Raw genomic sequence first — 19,386 nt, 5'->3', positions numbered from 1 at the left:
TCAGAGGGTAAACATCTAAGGTCAGTTAAGCAAAAACTATATCAGCAGCACCTGGTAGATGCCTGGAGAGTCCTGTACCCAAAAGGGAAGGACTTTACATACTTCTCCCAGGTGCATTCTTCCTATTCAAGAATAGATTATATTTTTTTAGATCATTTGTTATTAGAGGGATTGAAAAAGGCAGAGGTGAAGTCGATCACCCTCTCTGATCATGCACCGGTTATAATCAGCCTAGAGCTGGAAGATGTACCGGAAAGGCAAGGATCTTGGAGGCTGGACGAAACACTTTTGGACAATCAGAGTATAGCAGAGGATTTGGGAAAGGAATTGAATTTCTTTTTTGTAGAGAACAACATAGAGAACATTGCACCATCTCTTTTATGGGAAGCACATAAGGTCTTTATGAGGGGGAGATTGATTGCAGAGGGAGCAAAGAGGAAAAAAATTTGGACAGCACAAAAACAACAACTATTACAGGATATTCAGGATTTAGAACAGAAACATAAAAGAATAAATGATAAAGATGTACTGATTAAGCTGCTGGAAAAAAGGGAAGCCCTGAGAGATATGTTACAATTAGAGACTAAACGTATTTTTAATAAAATGGCTAAAAAACATTATAAATGGGGCAATAAACCGGGGAAAATGCTGGCAGGACAGATTAAACCCAGGAGAAAACCAAATTATATAGCTAAGATTAAAAACAAATTGGGGGAAATTAAACATTCCACTAGAGATATCAATAGGATTTTTATGGAATATTATCAACAACTATATAAAGTAAATGATGTACAGGATCCAGGGGATATCCAAGATAGAAAAGATAAAATAAACAAATATTTAAAGGGAATTAAGTTACCAGAGATAACTGAGGATGACTCAAAAGGATTAGATAAAAATATTACTAGAGAAGAAATAGAACTGGCTATAAAAAACAGCAGATTGGGAAAAAGCCCCGGCCCTGATGGTTACACATCTTTATATTATAGGAAATTTGTTGATATCCTGTGCCCATATTTTCACCGATATATGAATTCAATAGGGGAAGGACAGAAAATACGGGGAGAAGCCCTTGGTGCCTTTATATCCCTCTTAGCAAAAGATGGAAAAGATCCCACAATGTGTTCTAGTTTTAGGCCAATATCTTTAATCAACGAAGATATGAAAATTTACGCGAGGATACTGGCCGAAAGACTAAAACCCTTCATGCCAGATCTCATAGAGGAAGATCAATCAGGCTTCGTACCAGGCAGAGAGACTCAAGACAATATCTTAAAAACTGTTCTGTTAATACACAAAGCCAAAAAAAGCAGAAGACCAGCCTTGTTTCTATCAATAGATGCCGAGAAGGCCTTTGATAGACTAGACTGGGACTTTATGCTACAGACATTAAAAAAATACGGTTTAGGCCCACAAATGATTAAATGGATAGGGGCCTTATATTCCATTCCAACGGCGCAAATTCAAGTTAATGGGACCCTATCCGAAAGCTTTAGGCTTTTTAATGGGACGCGACAGGGCTGCCCATTGTCCCCCCTGCTCTTTGTGTTGTCCTTGGAACCACTTCTGACTTCGATAAGAACTAATCAAGAGATTCAAGGTATAGAGGTGGGGGGACAAGAATTCAAAATATCGGCTTTTGCGGATGATATCATAGTATATCTAAGAAATCCTATACAAACTCTCCCAAAAACCTTGGAGGAAGTGGGAAAATACAGCTTAGTATCAAATCTAAAAGTGAATATGGATAAGACAGAAATCTTGAATATTTCGGTACCAACAAATCACAGTAGGGACCTTCAGAGAATGTACCCATTCAAGTGGAAGACAAAGGGGTTAAAGTATCTAGGGGTGTTCCTATCAAAATCAAATACAGATTTATATCAAGATAATTATATATCCCTGCTGAATAATATTAATAGTGAACTTAAAGGATACCCTGCCCATAGACTATCATGGTTCGGGCGAATAAATGTAGTCAAAATGATGATCCTCCCAAGGGCTCTATATATTTTTCAGAGTTTACCAATAGATATCCCTGGGACCTTTTTTAAAACATTACGATCAGTAATACAGAGATTTGTATGGAATAACAAAAAAAATCGTATTGCTTTTCGGATACTAACTAAGACTAAAGAAAAGGGGGGGTCTTTTTCCCCGATTTTGAAAAATATTACGAGGCAGCGATTTTGAGGCGAGCTGTAGATTGGGCATATGCTTCCCAGGGGAAAAAAAAAAAAAATGGGTAGAATTGGAAGAAAAAACCTCTAAAGTAGTGTTGGGGCAGATCCTCTGGATTCCAAGGCAGTTTAGAGGGTTGACGGAACCAATGGCACCAATTAAATCAGTAGTATTTAATACCTGGGATAAACTAGCCAAAGGCTCACAGTTACAACAAAATAGTCCCTTAATGCCCCTAACAGGAAACAACTACTTTCCTCCGGGGAAGGACAACAAACTATATCTAAAATGGACTACAGCACCTTATTTGAGATTGAAGGATGTAATGAGGGGAAATGTCCTTTGCTCACTAAATGAACTCCGTGAAATGTATGGGCCCTCCCCTTGGGAGGTCTGGAGATATAAACAACTGCAACATTTCATGGGTTCTCTTCCTAGACCACTCCGGGGGATTGGTGAATTAAATGTATGGGAAAAATTAGTGGACCAAATGAACACAGGGGGTTACGGAATTTCAACCATCTATAAGCTTCTGATAACACAACTAGAAGTTGGAGCTATGTGCCCAACAAGAAGCTGGGAAAGGGAATTAAACCAAATATTACCAGAAATTATGAGAAATAAAGTTATAGATTATGTACATTCAACATCAATAAATACCCGGATAAAAGAAATGAATTTTAAATTATTAGTTAAGTGGTATTATGTTCCAGCAAAACTACACAAGATAAACCCCCAGGTCTCACCCTTGTGTTGGAGGGAGTGTGGGGAGGTGGGAACCCATGCCCATATCTGGTGGCAGTGCCCTAAAATCCAACAATATTGGAAACAAATATTAGAATTAATAAAAAAGATCAGTGAAATAGAGATTAGTTTGGAGCCCTGGCAGTGTTTGTTCTGCCAGGTTGGGAGCTGTTCTGCCAGATTGGGAGCTGTCTGCGAAAGTCGGAGCGTGGCTAGGCAGCGAGCGGAAGTGACATCGGGACCAGAACCGGAAGTGATGTGGGAACGCGGTCCGAGTATTTTGGAGGTGGTGAGACAGCTATTAAACTACCAATACTAGTTTAAGCCTGGCACCATTTCAAGTTGTTGGATTGTTCCAGATCCCTGGTTCAATCAGAGTGGAAAGGTCCTACCGGAAAAGAGCTTTAGGAGTGCCTGGAGAGTTACCCCTGTAAGGCAATCGGCCTACGCAAGCCTTGAAGACCCCCCACCGTATGGTGAGATGTGGGTCTACTCCATCCGGTAAGGGCACAACTTATTTATTTCTACTGCTGATTTTGTCTGGAGATAATACACCATTTACCACAAAGATTGATGTTCCCTGGGACTGTATAAACTTTATGCATACAAATTATTTATATGCACTAAATGGGACTTCATGGTTCATGACAACCATTGTTCTTTTCTACTTTGACACTTTATGAATATCACAGTTACTTGTTTTCATTCATGTGCACAGTTTTTTACATTGTGGATTTCACTTCCCTGTTGATTGGAAATGTGGTTTGAGTCGATACACTCATTATTCACGATTTATTGATCCGGGTACTCACCTGATTGTGGGGGAGTCTCCTTGATCTCTTCATATGTACTCACTGTCCAAGTCTCATTGATTTTGTTGAGTCTGATATTGCCTTACAGGGCATTTGTGTTTTTATTGGCGCCACATTTTTCTTTATATTTTGTCTTACAGTTTTTCCATGTTGTGTCGGCAGCCTTACACACTATTTTTTACCAACACATTGTAATATAGCGCACTATTATATATATTTTTTTTTACATGCAACAACCATGCCCAGGAAAAAATATAAAACATCAATCGTGCCTATTTTACTAAACATAACAAAATTACTGATTCCGAAAAAATGGAAGGAAAAACAGGCTCCGTCAATACAAGAATGGTTAAGGGAAGTAGAAAAAATTAGAAATATGGAGGAAGACCAGTACTGGGAAATAAACCAGAGAGAAGCAGGGATCTGGAGAGGTTGGATGGACTTTAAGCAATCCCAGCCCTATCAAGATCTTCTGTGCAGGGAAGATAGGATGTAGGTATGCCTGAGGGTTTAGTACCTCTGGAGAGAGAAGGTGGTCACCCCTTAAAGGGTTATCTCTCTTTTTTCTTGTCCTCCCTCCCCCTCCCCCCCTTTTTTTTGTTCATTTTTCACAGAGATTTAATAAGGAATCAAATAATGATTTGAAACTGAATAGGAAGAGAAGTGGGTAGGGTGTGGTCACAGGGTTTTTTTTTTTTTTTTTTTGTGTTAATAAATTTTTGTTAATCCCCCCTAAGAGGAGGAGAAAGGAAGAGAAAATGAAAATAAATGGATTTAGTCACTGGGAATAAATATAAAGGTTAACACATAAAGATATGTTGATAGGTATCACGAAAGGGAGAAGAGGATAGAGATACACGCAGTATTTAACCACTTCCCTACCGGCCCATAGTAAAATGACGTCCACAAAGAACCTCTGCCGTTCTGAGTGGACGTCATATGACGTCCTGGGCTTTGTGGGGGGATATCTGAATGATGCCTGCAGCTAGAGGCATCATTCAGATATCCTTCTAAACTGCCGGCGATTCTGCACAACGTAAGAACGATCATAGCGGCGGTTCCGCCGCTAGATCGTTCTTACAGGCGGCGGGAGGGGACATCCCCCCCCTCCCGCCGCCATCCGGTGCTTCTCCGGGCTCTCCCGTGCCATCGGGGGCCCGGAGAACGAATCGTCCGGCGCGCGCAGGAAGCATAGAGATGACTGGTGACCAGATGGTCACCAGTCATCTCTATGACCGTCGGAGGACCCGGGCGCGATGTGATGACGTCACGCCCGGGTCCCCGTAAGTAAACAAAGCCGCGATTGCGGCTGCTAAGCAACCACAAGCATGAGATTGGTGAATTTTTTTTCACCGATTTCATGCTTTCCAGCCTGGAGGAGAGATGTGGGGTCTTATTGACCCCGCATCTCTCCATAAAGAGTACCTGTCACACACATTCCTATTACAAGGGATGTTTACATTCCTTGTAATAGGAATAAAAGTGATCAAAAAAAATAAAAAATTTAAAAAAAAAGTGTAAAAAAAGAAATAAATATATATAAAAAAAAAAAAGAAATAAAATTTATTTTTTTAACGCCCCTGTCCCCGGTAGCTTGCGCGCAGAAGCGAACGCACACGCAAGTCCCTCCGACATATGTAAACGCCGTTTAAACCACACATGTGAGGTATCGCCGCGTGCGTTAGAGTGCCAGCAACAATTCTAGCACTAGATCTCCTCTGTAAATCTAAACTGGTAACCTGTAAAAAATTTCAAATCGTTGCCTATGGAGATTTTTAAGTACCGAAGTTTGGCGCCATTCCATGAGTGTGCGCAATTTTAAAGCGTGACATGTTAGGTATCTATTTACTCGGTGTAACATCATCTTTCCTATTTTACAAAAAAATTGGGCTAACTTTACTGTTTTTTAATTTTTTTAATTCATGAAACAATTTTTTTCCAAAAAAAAGGCGTTTGAAAAATTATTGCGCAAATACCGTGCAAGATAAAAGGTTTCAATGACCGTCGTTTTATTCCCTAGGGTGTCTGCTAAAAAAACATATATAATGTTTGGGGGTTCTGCGTAATTTTCTAGCAAAAAAATTATGATTTGTACATGTAGGAGAGAAGTGCCAGAATAGGCCTGGTATGGATGGGTGTATAACTGCCCGGTATGGAAGAGGTTAATTCCTCCCCCCCCCCCCCCTTTTTTTTTTTTTTTTTTTTTTTTTTTTTTTTTTGCACGAGTGGATTTGGAGGGGAGAATTGTTATTGAATTTTTCCCCCTTAAGGAAGAGAAAATGAAAATAAATTGATTTAGTCACCGGGAATAAATATAGAGTTAAACACATAAAGATATTTTGGTAGGTATCACGAAAGGGGGAAGAGGATAAAGATACATGAAGTGTTTAATTCCTTCCCCCTCTCCCCCCTCCCCCCCCTTTTTTTTTTTTTTTCTTCTTTTCTCCTTTTCTTTATTTGGAGGGTGATGGAGGGTAAGCATAAGAGAAGAGGGAGGATAAAGGAGAGGGAGAGAGATAAAAAGGTGTAGGATAGACCCAAATCGAGAATGTTGTCATTAATGTTGTTTTGTATATTTAAGTTATGTTGAGTGTATTTAAAGGTGAATTTTTTGGTATACGTTTAATACAAATGTAATATAATGTGAATTGTGTATGTTTTAAAAAAAAATTTGAAATAAAAACAAATAGAAACAAAGCTCTTAGGCCTCGTACACACGACCGAGTTTCTTGGCAAAAACCAGCAAGAAACTTGCTGGGATTTTTTTTTTGCAGAGGAAACTGGTTGTGTGTACATTTTTCAACGAGGAAACTGTCGAGGATCCCGTCGAGCCAAAAAGAGAGCATGTCTTCTTTTTCCTCAACGGGAATGGAGAAACTTGCCTTGTCGAGTTCCTCGATAGCCTAACAAGGAACTCGACGAGGAAAACGATGTGTTTCGCCCGTCGAGTTCCTTGGTCGTGTGTACGAGGCTTCAGGGTTGTTTCTCTCTGGTGCTTCATTTCTCTGTTATCAGCATGAGTCCCTTCTGAGAAGTTTTCCGACACATGTTTCCAGAAAAAGGGAGAGCTCAGCAGGCAGCTTGTCTTTTCAGAACCCAGTTCAGTTCTGCTGTGTGTAGTTCCTTTCCTCCAATCAGCTCTCACGCACTATAACTGCAGTTTCTCCACCCCCTCCTCTGTGCTGCTGACAGATGAAGAAGGATTTATAACACAATCTGTACTTTTGAAAGGAGGTATGCAAGAGGAGACTGCAGATAAACAAGAAACACTTATGTAAAGAGATTTGTTTCATCTCTGTGTATAATCTGAGACTGTTCACCAGTGAATGGTTATATGTGAGTGTTAACAACCACTTTAACAGACTTTACTACAGTTCTGTTTTAATGTGGAGTATCAAATAATTTTGTAGATCACTAATCATCCAGGTGCCCCAAAAATTACTTTGCATGCCCACCTTGGCACCCGTGCCTTAGATTGCTCTAGGCTTCCTGCAATTCCAGCGTACCAATCCTTAAGCTGTTGCGATTTTTTTTCTCCTCATCTGGTGATCTAGCCAGTAACTCACTTTCTGTCTTAGGGTGGCTCCTCTACATAGGGAAAAGCAGCGTGGACCCCCATGTCCTCCTTGGAGAAGAAATGGAGATACCTAGCTGCACTGTCTGGAGAGAATAGTGTTAGATGGACTTGTAGGTTAAAGCTGGCCATACACAGATATCCCTTATTCATTAAGCCTGCAAGCTGAATGAAAGACTATCTAAATATTTCCTCCATCCGTGCTATACAACAGGGATGTATGAATCTCCCACTGTGGCTATTGTATTTTAACAGCAAGACCTGCCTTATGTACAAGTCCTTTGTTTTTGCAATTAACCACTTCAGCCCCGGAAGATTTGGCTGCTCAATGACCAGGCCTCTGCGGTTTTTATTTTTTGCGTTTTATAAACAAAAGAAGAGTGATTAATTTGAAAAAAAAACAAAAAAACGCACTATCTTTTACCTTTTTTGCAATGAAAAATATCCCAATTTAAAAAAAATATATATATTTTTTTTCTCAGTTTAGGCCGATATGTATTCTTGTACATATTTTTGGTAAAACAAATCGCAACAAGCGTATATTGATTGGCTTGCGCAAAAAGTTATAGCGTCTACAAAATAGGGGATAGATTTATTGCATTTTTATTGTTATTTTTTTTTTACTAGTATTGGTGGCGATCTGCGATTTTTATTGTGACTGCGATATTGCGGCGGACACACAGAGACTTTTGACACTATTTTGGGACCATTCACATTTATACAGCGATCTGTGCTATAAAAATGCATTGATTACTGTATAAATGTGACTGGCAGGGAAGGAGTTAACACTAGGGGGTGATCAAGGGGTTAACTGTGTTCCCTAGTGTGTGTTCTAACTGTAGGGGGGATGGGACTGACTAGAGGAAGAGAGAGATCGGTGTTCATTCTTCGTATGAACACACGATCAGTCTCCTTGCCCCTGAGAGAACCGTGATTTGTGTGTTTATACACACAAAAACTGTTTTTGTTCTGTAATGAGCAATCGCGGGTGCCTGACGGTCATCAAGACCGCCGGGCACTCACATAGGACTCTCCGGGGACACGCTTCGAGCACACGCGCGTGCCGCCAAAGGAGTCTTAAAGAGCCGACATACAGCTACCATGGCTCATGCAGGGGAGCCAGCCTGCTACAGTACAACTGTGGCGGCTGGTCCGGAAATGGTTAAAAAGTGTTGGGCGAGGGGGTGGCCAACAGGCCAAAAATAATCAAGTGCTGGGCTGCCAGTGCCTGTATATTATATTCCATAGGCTTGAATGAGATGTTGTTGAAAGAGGGCTTGGGGCAGAGGGTTGAAAAACATAGACATAATCCTCGTACACACGACCGGTTTTCCCGGATGGAAGACTGCCAGGAGAGCATTTGGCCAGGAATCCCGGCTGTGTTTATGGTCCCTAGCAGTTTTCCCGTCAGGAAAACAGCCGAGAATCCCGACGGGAAAATAGAGAACCCTGCTCTCTATTTTCTCGTCGGGTTCCCCCGGCAGAGTGTTTCCTGCCGAGAAAACCGGTCGTCTGTATGCTTACCTGTCCCAGGTAAACCCGCGCATGCTCGATAAGAGTTCGACCTATACGCGGTAGCATACATTTTTAGTGTGTGGTGTAGCAAGATGGCGACGATGGCATTGAATGTTACGAGCGCCGGCTTATCGTAGTCAATCTTGCAATTCAAAAGAACGGCGGTTCTTTTGAATGCCATCTGTATGCACGGCTTTGCAAGACAAGCTTGCCAGGAATCCCGTCAGGAAAACCGATGTTTTTTTGCTGACAGGATTCCCGGCCGTGTGTACAGGGCTTTATACTATAAAAAAGAAGAAGCATATAGGAGAAGCAAGACATAAAACTAGCATAGATAGACTTGTGTTCATAATAAAAAAAAAAATAATAATAATACTTGCCACCGTTCCCTTTTCATTCCCTTCTCTCTCCTTACTATGGTACATCTATGTTCTTCATTTCATTTTCTGGATGAATAGAGATCTCACAATGATACCATGACAATGCCCCAGTGAACCTGGTTAAACAATAAAATGATCTCTGAGTTATATATTTTCTATCTTAAGTAAAAAAAAAAAAAAAGAGCTTCTCTTGCTGTTGTCAGCTCCCTCGACTCTACTTAGCACTGGCCCAGATTTACATTTTTATAACCATAGCCCTACAGAACCCTAAATCAGCCCCATAATATCATGACTTTATTCGGCTATTATGTGAACCAACATCTTAATGCTAGTAATTAGTCTATCGAGCTTCGGCAACAAAAAACCCTTGTAAAGAAAATACATCTTTTGTAGGAGCAGCTTTAATATATGACCTTTTCTGCCATTTGTTTTAGTGCTTAGAATAAATGTTATATATAAGACAATGTACACCGATCTGTTACTGAATTAGGAACACACATCACTAATTTGACTGGCAGAAAAAGTTGTATTTAAAGTTCACAACAAGTAGTAATCTGCGGAGTTTACAGTGTGCGTTATAGGCTGATCCATGGCAACTGTTCTGTTCCAAATACTACCAAACTTTTAATTGCTCTAAATGTCAATAGATTTAAAATATATATTATGGGAATTTAAAGTTAAACACTAGACATACAGTATATTCAAGACATAAATGAATTAAGAAAAAAAAAAGGAAAATGCACTAGAAATCATCCACTAAGGTATTTAAACAAACTGGCAGACAAATATATACATATTTATAACAATGAATGGTAACATGTAATAATCCCATATGGTGCTCATGCTCAATAGATATCTCCTATGGACTGGTGCTCAGACTGGGTGCCCCACATAGATGTGCACTCACCGCAAAATATGGACCAACTATCGCTAGTGTGGTCTAGTAAGCATGTGGGGATACCCCAAACTCAGGTCTTTAGGATGACGTCTTATTTGTAGGGATGTATCTCATAAGGGATGAATAGAATCAAAAGAGAAAGAGCCTCATTGCGCAATGCCGTATAAAAACATTTATTGGTTCCACAAAAATAAAAAAGTTTATACTTACATTGCTGAGTGCCTAATAGTCCTGGCACCCAGCGTGTATAGCAGGCGATTGATTAAAAGGGTAATCGGCCCTGAACGAGAGAGCCCCTGTAGCGTGGTCCTGGTGCACGATTCCCTGGTAGTTTCAGTTAGAGCGGAAGTAACGCGATAACGCTGTAATACCTCAACTTTTCGGTGTGTAAGCGCCCCCCTGCAGGCGAAAGTGCCCAACCATGTATATATACGTGATCCTGTGCACAGCTGCCAACCTATAGCAGTAAAAGTGCTATAGGGTGGTCAGCAAGTGGTTAAAACTGGTCACAAAAGCCTGTGTAGACTGGCTTCTATGCACAATTGAAGACAGTGGGGTTAATTAACTAGGGGGGGGGGGGGGGGAACTGTGCACTTTTGCAAGTGTAGTTGCACTTTGTAAGTGCAGTTGCTCAAAAGCTTAGTAAATGAAGGGGAGCTCTGCTGACTTCCAACATCCAATCATGTACAAAAAAAGTGCTGTCTTTTTTTAGTTTCCTTGCATGTGATTGTATTCTCTACTAAGCTCAGGAACAACTGTACTTGCAAAGTACACAGTCTGTTTGCCTTTAGTTACTCAACCCCAATGTCTTAGGTCAGGCAACTGACAAACCTGTTCTCATGTGACTCAGTAAAGCTAAATAAGTTGACATACATAACGCTTTCATGTATAAGCCTGAAAAATTATAATTGAAATTAAATTAAAATTCTTGCCTATGTCTTATAGCGATGGGTTTAAAGTATTCCTGAACCTTCATATGCAAACCAAACTCACACATTAACCACTTCCATACCGGGCACATATACCCCCCTCCTGACCAGGTGAAATTTCAGCTTCCGGCACTGCGTCGCTTTAACTGACAATTGCGCGGTCGTGCGACGTGGCTCCCAAACAAAATTGCCGTCCTTTTTTCCCCACAAATAGAGCTTTCTTTTGGTGGTATTTGATCACCTCTGCGTTTTTTTTTTTTTTTTTCGCTATAAAACAAAAAAAGCAACAATTTTGAAAAAAAATTCAATATTTTTTACTTGTTGCTATAATAAATAGCCAAATTTTTTTTTTTTCAAATTTTTTTTTCTCAGTTTAGGTCGATACGTATTCTTCTACATATTCTTGGTAAAAAAAAAAAATAATAATAAAAAAAAAAAAATCGCAATAAGCGCTTACAAAATATGGGACAGAATTATTATTATTATTATTATTATTTTTATTTTTATTTTTTTAACTAGTAATGGCGGCGATCTGCGATTTTTTTTATTGGGACTGCGACGTTATGGCGGACACATCGGACACTTTTGACACATTTTTGGCGCCATTCACATTTATACTGCGATCAGTGCTATAAATATGCACTAATTACTGTATAAATGTGACTGGCATTGAAGGGGTTAACACTAGGGGGTGAGAAAGGGGTTAAATGTGTAGCCTAGGTGTGTTCTAACTGTGGGGGAAGGGGGGTGACTGGGGGAGGTGACCGATCTGTGTCCCTATGTACAAGAGACACAGATCGGTCTCCTCTGTCCCCTGACAGGACGTGGAGCTCTGTGTTTACCCACAGAGCTCCACGTCCCTGCTCTGTCACTGCTGATCGTGGGTGCCTGGCGGGCATCGCGACCGCCAGCCACGCGCATCGGCATCTCGGGGACGCGCCGGGCGCGCTCGCGCGCCCCCCAGTGGCCGGATCAATCTGTTGAGTTTTCAGAGCCACTGTGAAGCCGTCATTTTACATGCGGACGGTATTCAAGTGGTTAAAGAATAGAGTAACATCTGGGGAAAGTTTATGTATGGCCTTACCCCATCTCTTCCCATCACCATTGGGAGGAAGGCACATTGCTATCCCAACTCCTGTAAACTGGTATTGGTCAGCCAGGGTCACGGTGTACAATGCTGCACAAGTTGTAGTTAATCTAAAGGCCCGTACACACGATCGGATATTCCGACAACAATTGTGTGATGGACTGGTTTTGTCGGATAATCCGACCGTCTGTATGCTCCATCGGACAATTGTTGTCGGAATATCCGATCGTGTACGGGCCTTTATGCCACGTACACAGGGTAGTTTTTCGGCATGAAAAAAAATGACATTTCTAAAAACGTCATTTAAAATCATCATTTTTCGGCTTCTGAAAAAAGACAAAAAAAAATGCTGCATTTTACGGCTAAAACGACGTTTTAAACCCGCGCATGCCCTGAAGCGAGTTATGAGACGGGAGCGCTCGTTCTGGTAAAACTACCGTTCATAATGGAGTAAGCACATTCATCACGTTGTAACAGACAAAAAAGCGCAAATCGTCTTTTACTAAGACGGAATCAACTAGAACTTCCCCTTCAGAGTGCCGTCATACGTGTTGTACGTCACCGCGCTTTGTTCATCATTTTTCAAAAACGATGGTGTGTGGGCAACATCGTTTTTAATGATAAAGTTGGAAAAATTTCATTTTTTGGACATGCTAAAAAATGTCATTTTTTTTCATGCCGAAAAACTACCGTGTGTACGCGGCATTAGAGTTACTACAACTTGTGCTGCATTGTACACCGTGACCCTGGCTGACCAATACCAGTATTTCCAATAACAAATTTTGGATAGTCATGCTCTCAAATTGTCGAACAACAAATGTGGTCAGCCGGCTTATCCAATCATGGGTACATAAGTCTATCGGACTAAATCAAAAGTACAAACACGCATGCACCGAACCAATGCTAACCATAAGACAAGATTAGCAGAAGTTGCCCAAAGGGTGGCGCTAAAGAGCTGAAAAACAACGTCGTTTTGTGTATGTTGGCTGAAAAAGTTCTGCCGTCTGTATGCAGAACAAGTTCACGGCCAACGCCCTTTACACAAAATTCCACAGATTTGTCCGATGGAAGTCCGATCGTGTGTATGAGGCTTATGACTTTCAGTCATGCTTCCAACATTAACTACACAAAAATAAATGTTTGGGTGAGGATAGGGGTGGACAGGTACAAAAGAGTATGGGGGCCATACAATTCAAAACTTACCAAACTAAATTGTGTTCTGTTTTTGAAACTGGACAGAACAAAAAGTATGTAAAAGTAACATCCTTGTGAACGAGGGCAAATAAGGATGACCTTGAATGTTAGTGTGGTTTTCTTCCTGTTCTTGGAAAGAGACAAAGATTAGGAATAACCTAAAATCTATAGTCGAAGATGTCATAGTTTATATATTCTAAATACCTACAAATGATTCTTTATGACTCAAATTCAATAGCAGTGGGGTCTTGTATATTTAAGGACAATAGAAATAGCAAGATATCAATTAAAAAAATTGCCAGACCCCCCCCCCCCCAGATTAACTATAGCCATCTTTGTCAATATTAAACACGCACTTATGATTTCACTGACGAGCTGTCTCCCAATACAATAATTGACTATCTGCCATTGTTGAAGGTCTACCTGACCTTTCATAGTCACAACAGACATTGGGAATCCGCTGACAGTGCAGTTATCTCCCAATTTTTCAAACATAAATCATTTTCCTACTAACGCCCAAGAACCATACCTGGCAAGCAAAAAAGGTAATTAATAGTTCTCCTTTAAATCCTGATTTGTAAAGCTTGAGCGCTTTCAGTGACACGAACTTCCTGTAGGTAAATCTGAAACTGTTAATCAGGATTTTTTTGAAGAACCGTGACATTCGTATTTGACGTTGACCATCAAGAGTCACAAAGACAGAAGAACCAGGTTAAAATCCATTATTTGTAAAGGTATTATTAACATAGTATTAGCACGGAAAAACATCTTTCACAATCGCCAATATAATATGTTTCTACCGCAATTCATTTGGACACTCTTATTATTTAACATGCGTTATACAAACGACATTGAGGAGAGAACAGTGAATAATGTTTCAATTTGCGTAGATGATAGTAAATTATGTGTCAGGGTAAATACAGGGGAGGATGTAAATTGATTACAGAAGGACACGTAAAGCCTAGAAAATTGAGCAACTAAGGTACAGATGAGTTTCCCGCCCGTAGATAAATGGCCTGCACAGCACTTGGGTAGGAAGATTCTTAAGCGGAATATTACCTAAATTGGATTGAAACAAATAGCTATTCTGAGGAAAGGGACCTTGGGATTTCATAGATAATAAACTGAGAATCTCTAGTTGACACAGATTTGAGTTGCTGAATGTTTCGTAAATAGCAAACAGGTTATTTTATTCCAGATCCCCATGTTGTTTTGATTGGTGTCCATGTCAGTAGCCATATGCACAGGAACTGTGGCTGCTATCCTTTCTTAATTATGTTGGTTCATAACTTCATTCCAAAACCTACAGCCTTTAAATGTTGAAAAACATCAGATTTGCAGTCTGAACAAAAGTCCTATATAATCGTGTCGGTTCATACTGCATGCATTTTTTAGTTAGGCCCTGTACACACGGGCAAGAATCTCGTCAGGAGAAACCCGTAGTTTTCCCTGACGAGATTCTTGGCAAGAATCTCTTGCCGCCCGAGTGTACACACTGACCTTTCAAAAGAACCGCGGTTCTCTTGAAAGGCAAGAACGCGGTGACGTCATCGCGTACGATGAGCATGTGCTCATCACATTCGATGCCATCGCCTCCATCTTGCTTCACCCTACCTATAAAATGGACGGTGGTGGTAGTGGCGCTGTCTCTGCACTCCCTGTGGGTGGCCCAGGGGGATAAGTGAAAAGCTGTCTAGGATTATAGATTATATTATATTCCCCTCGGAGAATATTAATTAGGGGGGGCTGCAGTCCGATATCATCATAGACCTTTATTCCTTCCTTTCCAACCTATCCTAAGCACGGGTTCACCTACCTTTCACCCTACCTATGCCGTGGAAGCTACCGCGCATGCGTCAAAGTCATTTCGAGCATGCGCGGGTTTCCACAGCGACAGGTAAGTATACACACTCTCTGGTTTCTCGTCGGAAAACAGGCCGATAAGAATATAATAAAATGCCATAAAACTATCCCCTATTTTGTAGACGCTATAACTTTTGCGCAAACCAATCAATATACGCTTATTGCTTATTTTTTTTTACCGACAATATGCAGAAAAATACATATCGGCCTAAACTGAGGAAAAAAATTGTTTTTTTTTAGATATTTTTGGGCGGTATTTATTATAGCAAAAAGTAAAAAATATTGCTTTTTTTACAAAATTTACTCTCTTTTATTTTGTTTCTAGCGCAAAAAAACTAAATACGCAGAGGTGATCAAATACCACCAAAAGAAAGCTCTATTTGTGGGGAAAAAGGACATCAATTTTGTTTGGGTGCAATGTCGCACGACGGCGCAATTGTCAGTTAAAGCGACACAGTGCCGAATCGCAAAAAAATGGCCCGGTTATTGGGCAGCCAAGTCTTCCGGGGCTGAAGTGGTTAAAAATTGGATGAAAAGTTTAGCTCTGGGAAACACTTTTTGAAATATAAAAAGTGCATTTTATATAAAACTATACAGATCAGACCAAAATGATGGATAACTGGGGAGGAAAGAGGAACAGAGAGGAACTTTGTTACAAATGAGGGACAGTCCCTCAAAATCAGGGACAGTTGGGAGCTATACAGTCATGTAATTGCTGGTGTCTGTGCAGTTCTTGGCTGTGTTTAAACATGTCTGAAATGTCTGACTGGTGCTCAAGGACTGCTTTTCAATTATAAAAAGTACACCTTTTTAATTATACTATTATATATATTGTTGCTGTATATTGTGATATGTTAGAAATGTACTCAAATGTACCTGAAAGGTGCTCTTGATGAGTACGCATGCCTTTGTTTATGATCAAGGCATTAGCCTTTAAGCACTTCTGGGAGTAGGTACTGCTATAAGCTGTTTAGTGTTCTCTGCTAAGCAAGAAGAAATATGAAGTATTTTGAATGTAGTCAAGTTGATGCTAATCATGTCTTTTTTTTTATAGATACAGAAGATGTGGAGGGGTTACTATGTCCGGAAGTTTGTACACAATTATTATGCACTGAAGAAATATCTGGAAGGTGTGGCCTTTACGAACCATTTAGTAAGGTAAGAGTAGGGGTATGAACATCCACCAACAAAATTGAACCCTCTAAACCTGGGCAACGTGAACTTGGGCATATCATTAAAAAAAATGCATAAGAATCACTGAAACTTTTGAGAAAATACATTTTTCTTTAAGAAAACATGAACTTGTGAAGGTTGTCAAAGGCTACATTCAAATCTGCGGGGAAACCAGCGTGGAGTCCCGGCCATTAGCTGCATTAGGAAGCCCCATTAGGGGGCTGCCGGCTACCGCAGCTAATTGCAGCTACAGCATTTTGCATGTAATTACTGTGTAGTGATTACCTACGAGAGATCGCAGGCACCAGCCACCAATAGATCACAAATGCAGGCACACATATCTGACATACCAGAACCTTCCACCAGCCGTGGCTTTGTTTACATGGCTTGTAACAGTCGTCTGGCCACATCTGTGTAAAAGCATATTCTCTCCAGTGTGGTGCATAACTCTCCAGGTTGTGACAGTGAGGACAGTGGATTGCATTGGAGGATGTAAACGAAACCTCCATCTACAGATGCAGTCCAAATCAGCAGAGTAACCATGGCTCCCCCATAGATACAGTGGAGGGAAAAAGGTATAGCCACTCTAGGAATGGTAGTGTGTTACTCCCAGGAGTACCAGGTGAAAACAAAAACCCTAAATAAAAAAACAATCAAACCACCGTAGGACTGGCAATGTCGACCCTAATATACATAGTTATCCAGGTTGCAAAAAAGACTATCGAGTTCAACCAATATACATTGCAGGACAATGTAGTTGCGGAATCTGCGGTGCTAGCAAGCCAGCAGGAGAGGAGATCTCTATAGGCTTATTATAGCCTCTATTGAGGTGAGAGGCTTGGGGAAACTTAGCTTTTTGTCTGCACCGTGGGATCCTGTGTGGATTTAAGCATCCCTTTTTTTTACTGGAGCACATATGCACCTATGCACCTTGGAATCCAGTGTTGTTTGAAACACTTTAATGTGAATTTATTTTGAACGCTTGACCTTAAATTCTTTTGCACATAGCTTTGGAGTGATAAGTGTGCACTGAGACTCACATTGTATTATCCTGCATCTAATTATTATGCATGTTTTGTCACTTGTATTTATTTTTTCACTTTTATATCTACTTTGGTAGTGGATCATGGTTGATATTTGTGGTTCCACACCATAGCTTTATTAATTTCAGTATTTTCAATATTTATCATTATAATTATTATTCCTTGTGGTACTATTTTATTCATCAATTTTTTGTACTATTGGTTTGGTGGTAAAGCATTTATTACTTCCATATTTACGTATTCATTAAAAATCACTCAGCTCACCCCCCTCATCCTTCCGTTGATGGTTGGTGGGCATTTATTGATTAGGAGTGATACATCTTTTTCTGGCTCATAGGGATTGTCAGATATTTTTTGGATTTTTATCTGAACATACGATATAATATATTTTTAATAGTGTTATCTTTTATATAAGCAAGCGCCATTACCCTCCCCATTATTTATATCTTACCAGTGTGTGAGCACTATTTAATTGTGGCTGCTGCTTAGTTTTTAGTATTTCAAATATAATTAATTTTAGCTTTATTGCTTTAGTTAGTGTGGTTTTGCGCATTAGTTCCCCCATTATTCACACTTACCTGCATTGTTCCTGATCAAGCCTCCCGTTTATCTGCCTTGCTATGCTGTTGGATTTCCCTGTGTATGACCCGGATCGGATATTGGACTATTCCGTGAACTTAGCCTGCCTTATTACCTAGACTGTCATTGGATCGGATATTGGACTATTCTCTAAACTTGGCCTGCTTTTACCTGGACCGTCTTAGAACCATGTTATCTGTCTGCTAAACTGCAAGTAGTCTGTTTGCTCTGTTTGTGTCTGCCCTAGTGCGGTGGCCAGGCACTATAGTATTGTTTATAAGTCCTGGGGGCAATCAAGTACCGGTAGGCCTGCTTGTCTTAAGGGAAAGGGGGCTTCTATAGGTGAAGCACACAGTAGCCAACTATAGTGTCTGACCACCTGCATTGAGGTAGATGTGACAATCGTGACACTCACCCAGTCATCTGTAAACCGCACCTCTTCCTTTTTTGGCTCCACCTTTTCCTCCTAGAGCTCCACCTCTTCCTCTCTGTACCTTAAAAGTGGTACCAAGTGCCCACTTGTAAGCTCCTTGAGGGCAAGGACCAATGTGATGGACAATGCAGGCCTCAAAATTTCAAGTCCTGAGTTACTCACCACTACTTGCCCCATCCAACCCCTACCCTGCACCACCCCTAAACACACTCTCGTAAATTATCTCATGAGATGACACTGTAAGGCCCCTTTCACACAGGGTTGCTGGGCAGTGTGGTGCTCTCTCTGGTGGTACTGGGCAGCGTGGTGCTCTCTCTGGTGGTGCTGGGCAGCGTGGTGCTCTCTGGTGGTGCTGGGCAGCGTGGTGCTCTCTGGTGGTACTGGGCAGCGTGGTGCTCTCTCTGGTGGTACTGGGCAGCGTGGTGCTCTCTCTGGTGGTGCTGGGTAGCATGGCAATCTCTCTGGCGGTGCTGGGCAGTGAGGTGCTCTCTCTGGTGGTGCTGGGCAGCGTGGCGCTCTTTGGTGGTGCTGGGCAGCGTGGCGCTCCTTGGTGGTGCTGGGCAGCGTGGCGCTCTTTGGTGGTGCTAGGCAGCGTGGTGCTTTCTCTGGTGGTGTTAGGCAGCGTGGCGCTCTCTCTGGTGGTGCTGGGCAGTGTGTTCCCCCTTCCGCCCCCTCATAGCAACACCACTGCCTTGGGGTTCCCCACGTCTTCCTCTCTCTCTCTCTCCTAGGATGCAGAGGGGAGGATTAGGATTAGGCTACGCCAGTTGAGTGGCTCTATGGGGGCGCTAGTCCCTCCCCCTCACCTGGCCAAGTACGCACCATACTGCCCATAACATAACGCGCTACAGCAAGCCGCCGACCGCCGGGGACTGTATATGTGAGGAAGGCGGCCGTGCGAGGCGGGACTCGGGAGGATGGGTCTGGGGGGCTTTTTTTGTGCGGGCGGCTTTTTTGCCACTACCCGCAAAGTGCCGCCCT

At 41.3% G+C, this 19,386-nt stretch overlaps 1 protein-coding gene across 1 annotated transcript in view; it reads left to right on the top strand.

Moving 5' to 3' along the window:
• SPATA17 (spermatogenesis associated 17) overlaps positions 1–19,386 on the top strand; it is a 224,542-nt gene that overhangs the window by 61,323 nt on the left and 143,833 nt on the right. The window contains exon 5 of the mRNA XM_040351438.1: positions 16,232–16,335. Coding sequence (XP_040207372.1) covers positions 16,232–16,335 — 104 coding nt within the window. The remainder of the gene's footprint in view (positions 1–16,231; positions 16,336–19,386) is intronic.

This window comes from Rana temporaria, chromosome 4 (assembly GCF_905171775.1).
Source record: "Rana temporaria chromosome 4, aRanTem1.1, whole genome shotgun sequence".
In the NCBI taxonomy this organism is placed as follows: domain Eukaryota; kingdom Metazoa; phylum Chordata; class Amphibia; order Anura; family Ranidae; genus Rana; species Rana temporaria.
Note: the sequence above shows the minus strand (reverse complement) of the source record. Positions and strands in the feature narration are given on the sequence as shown.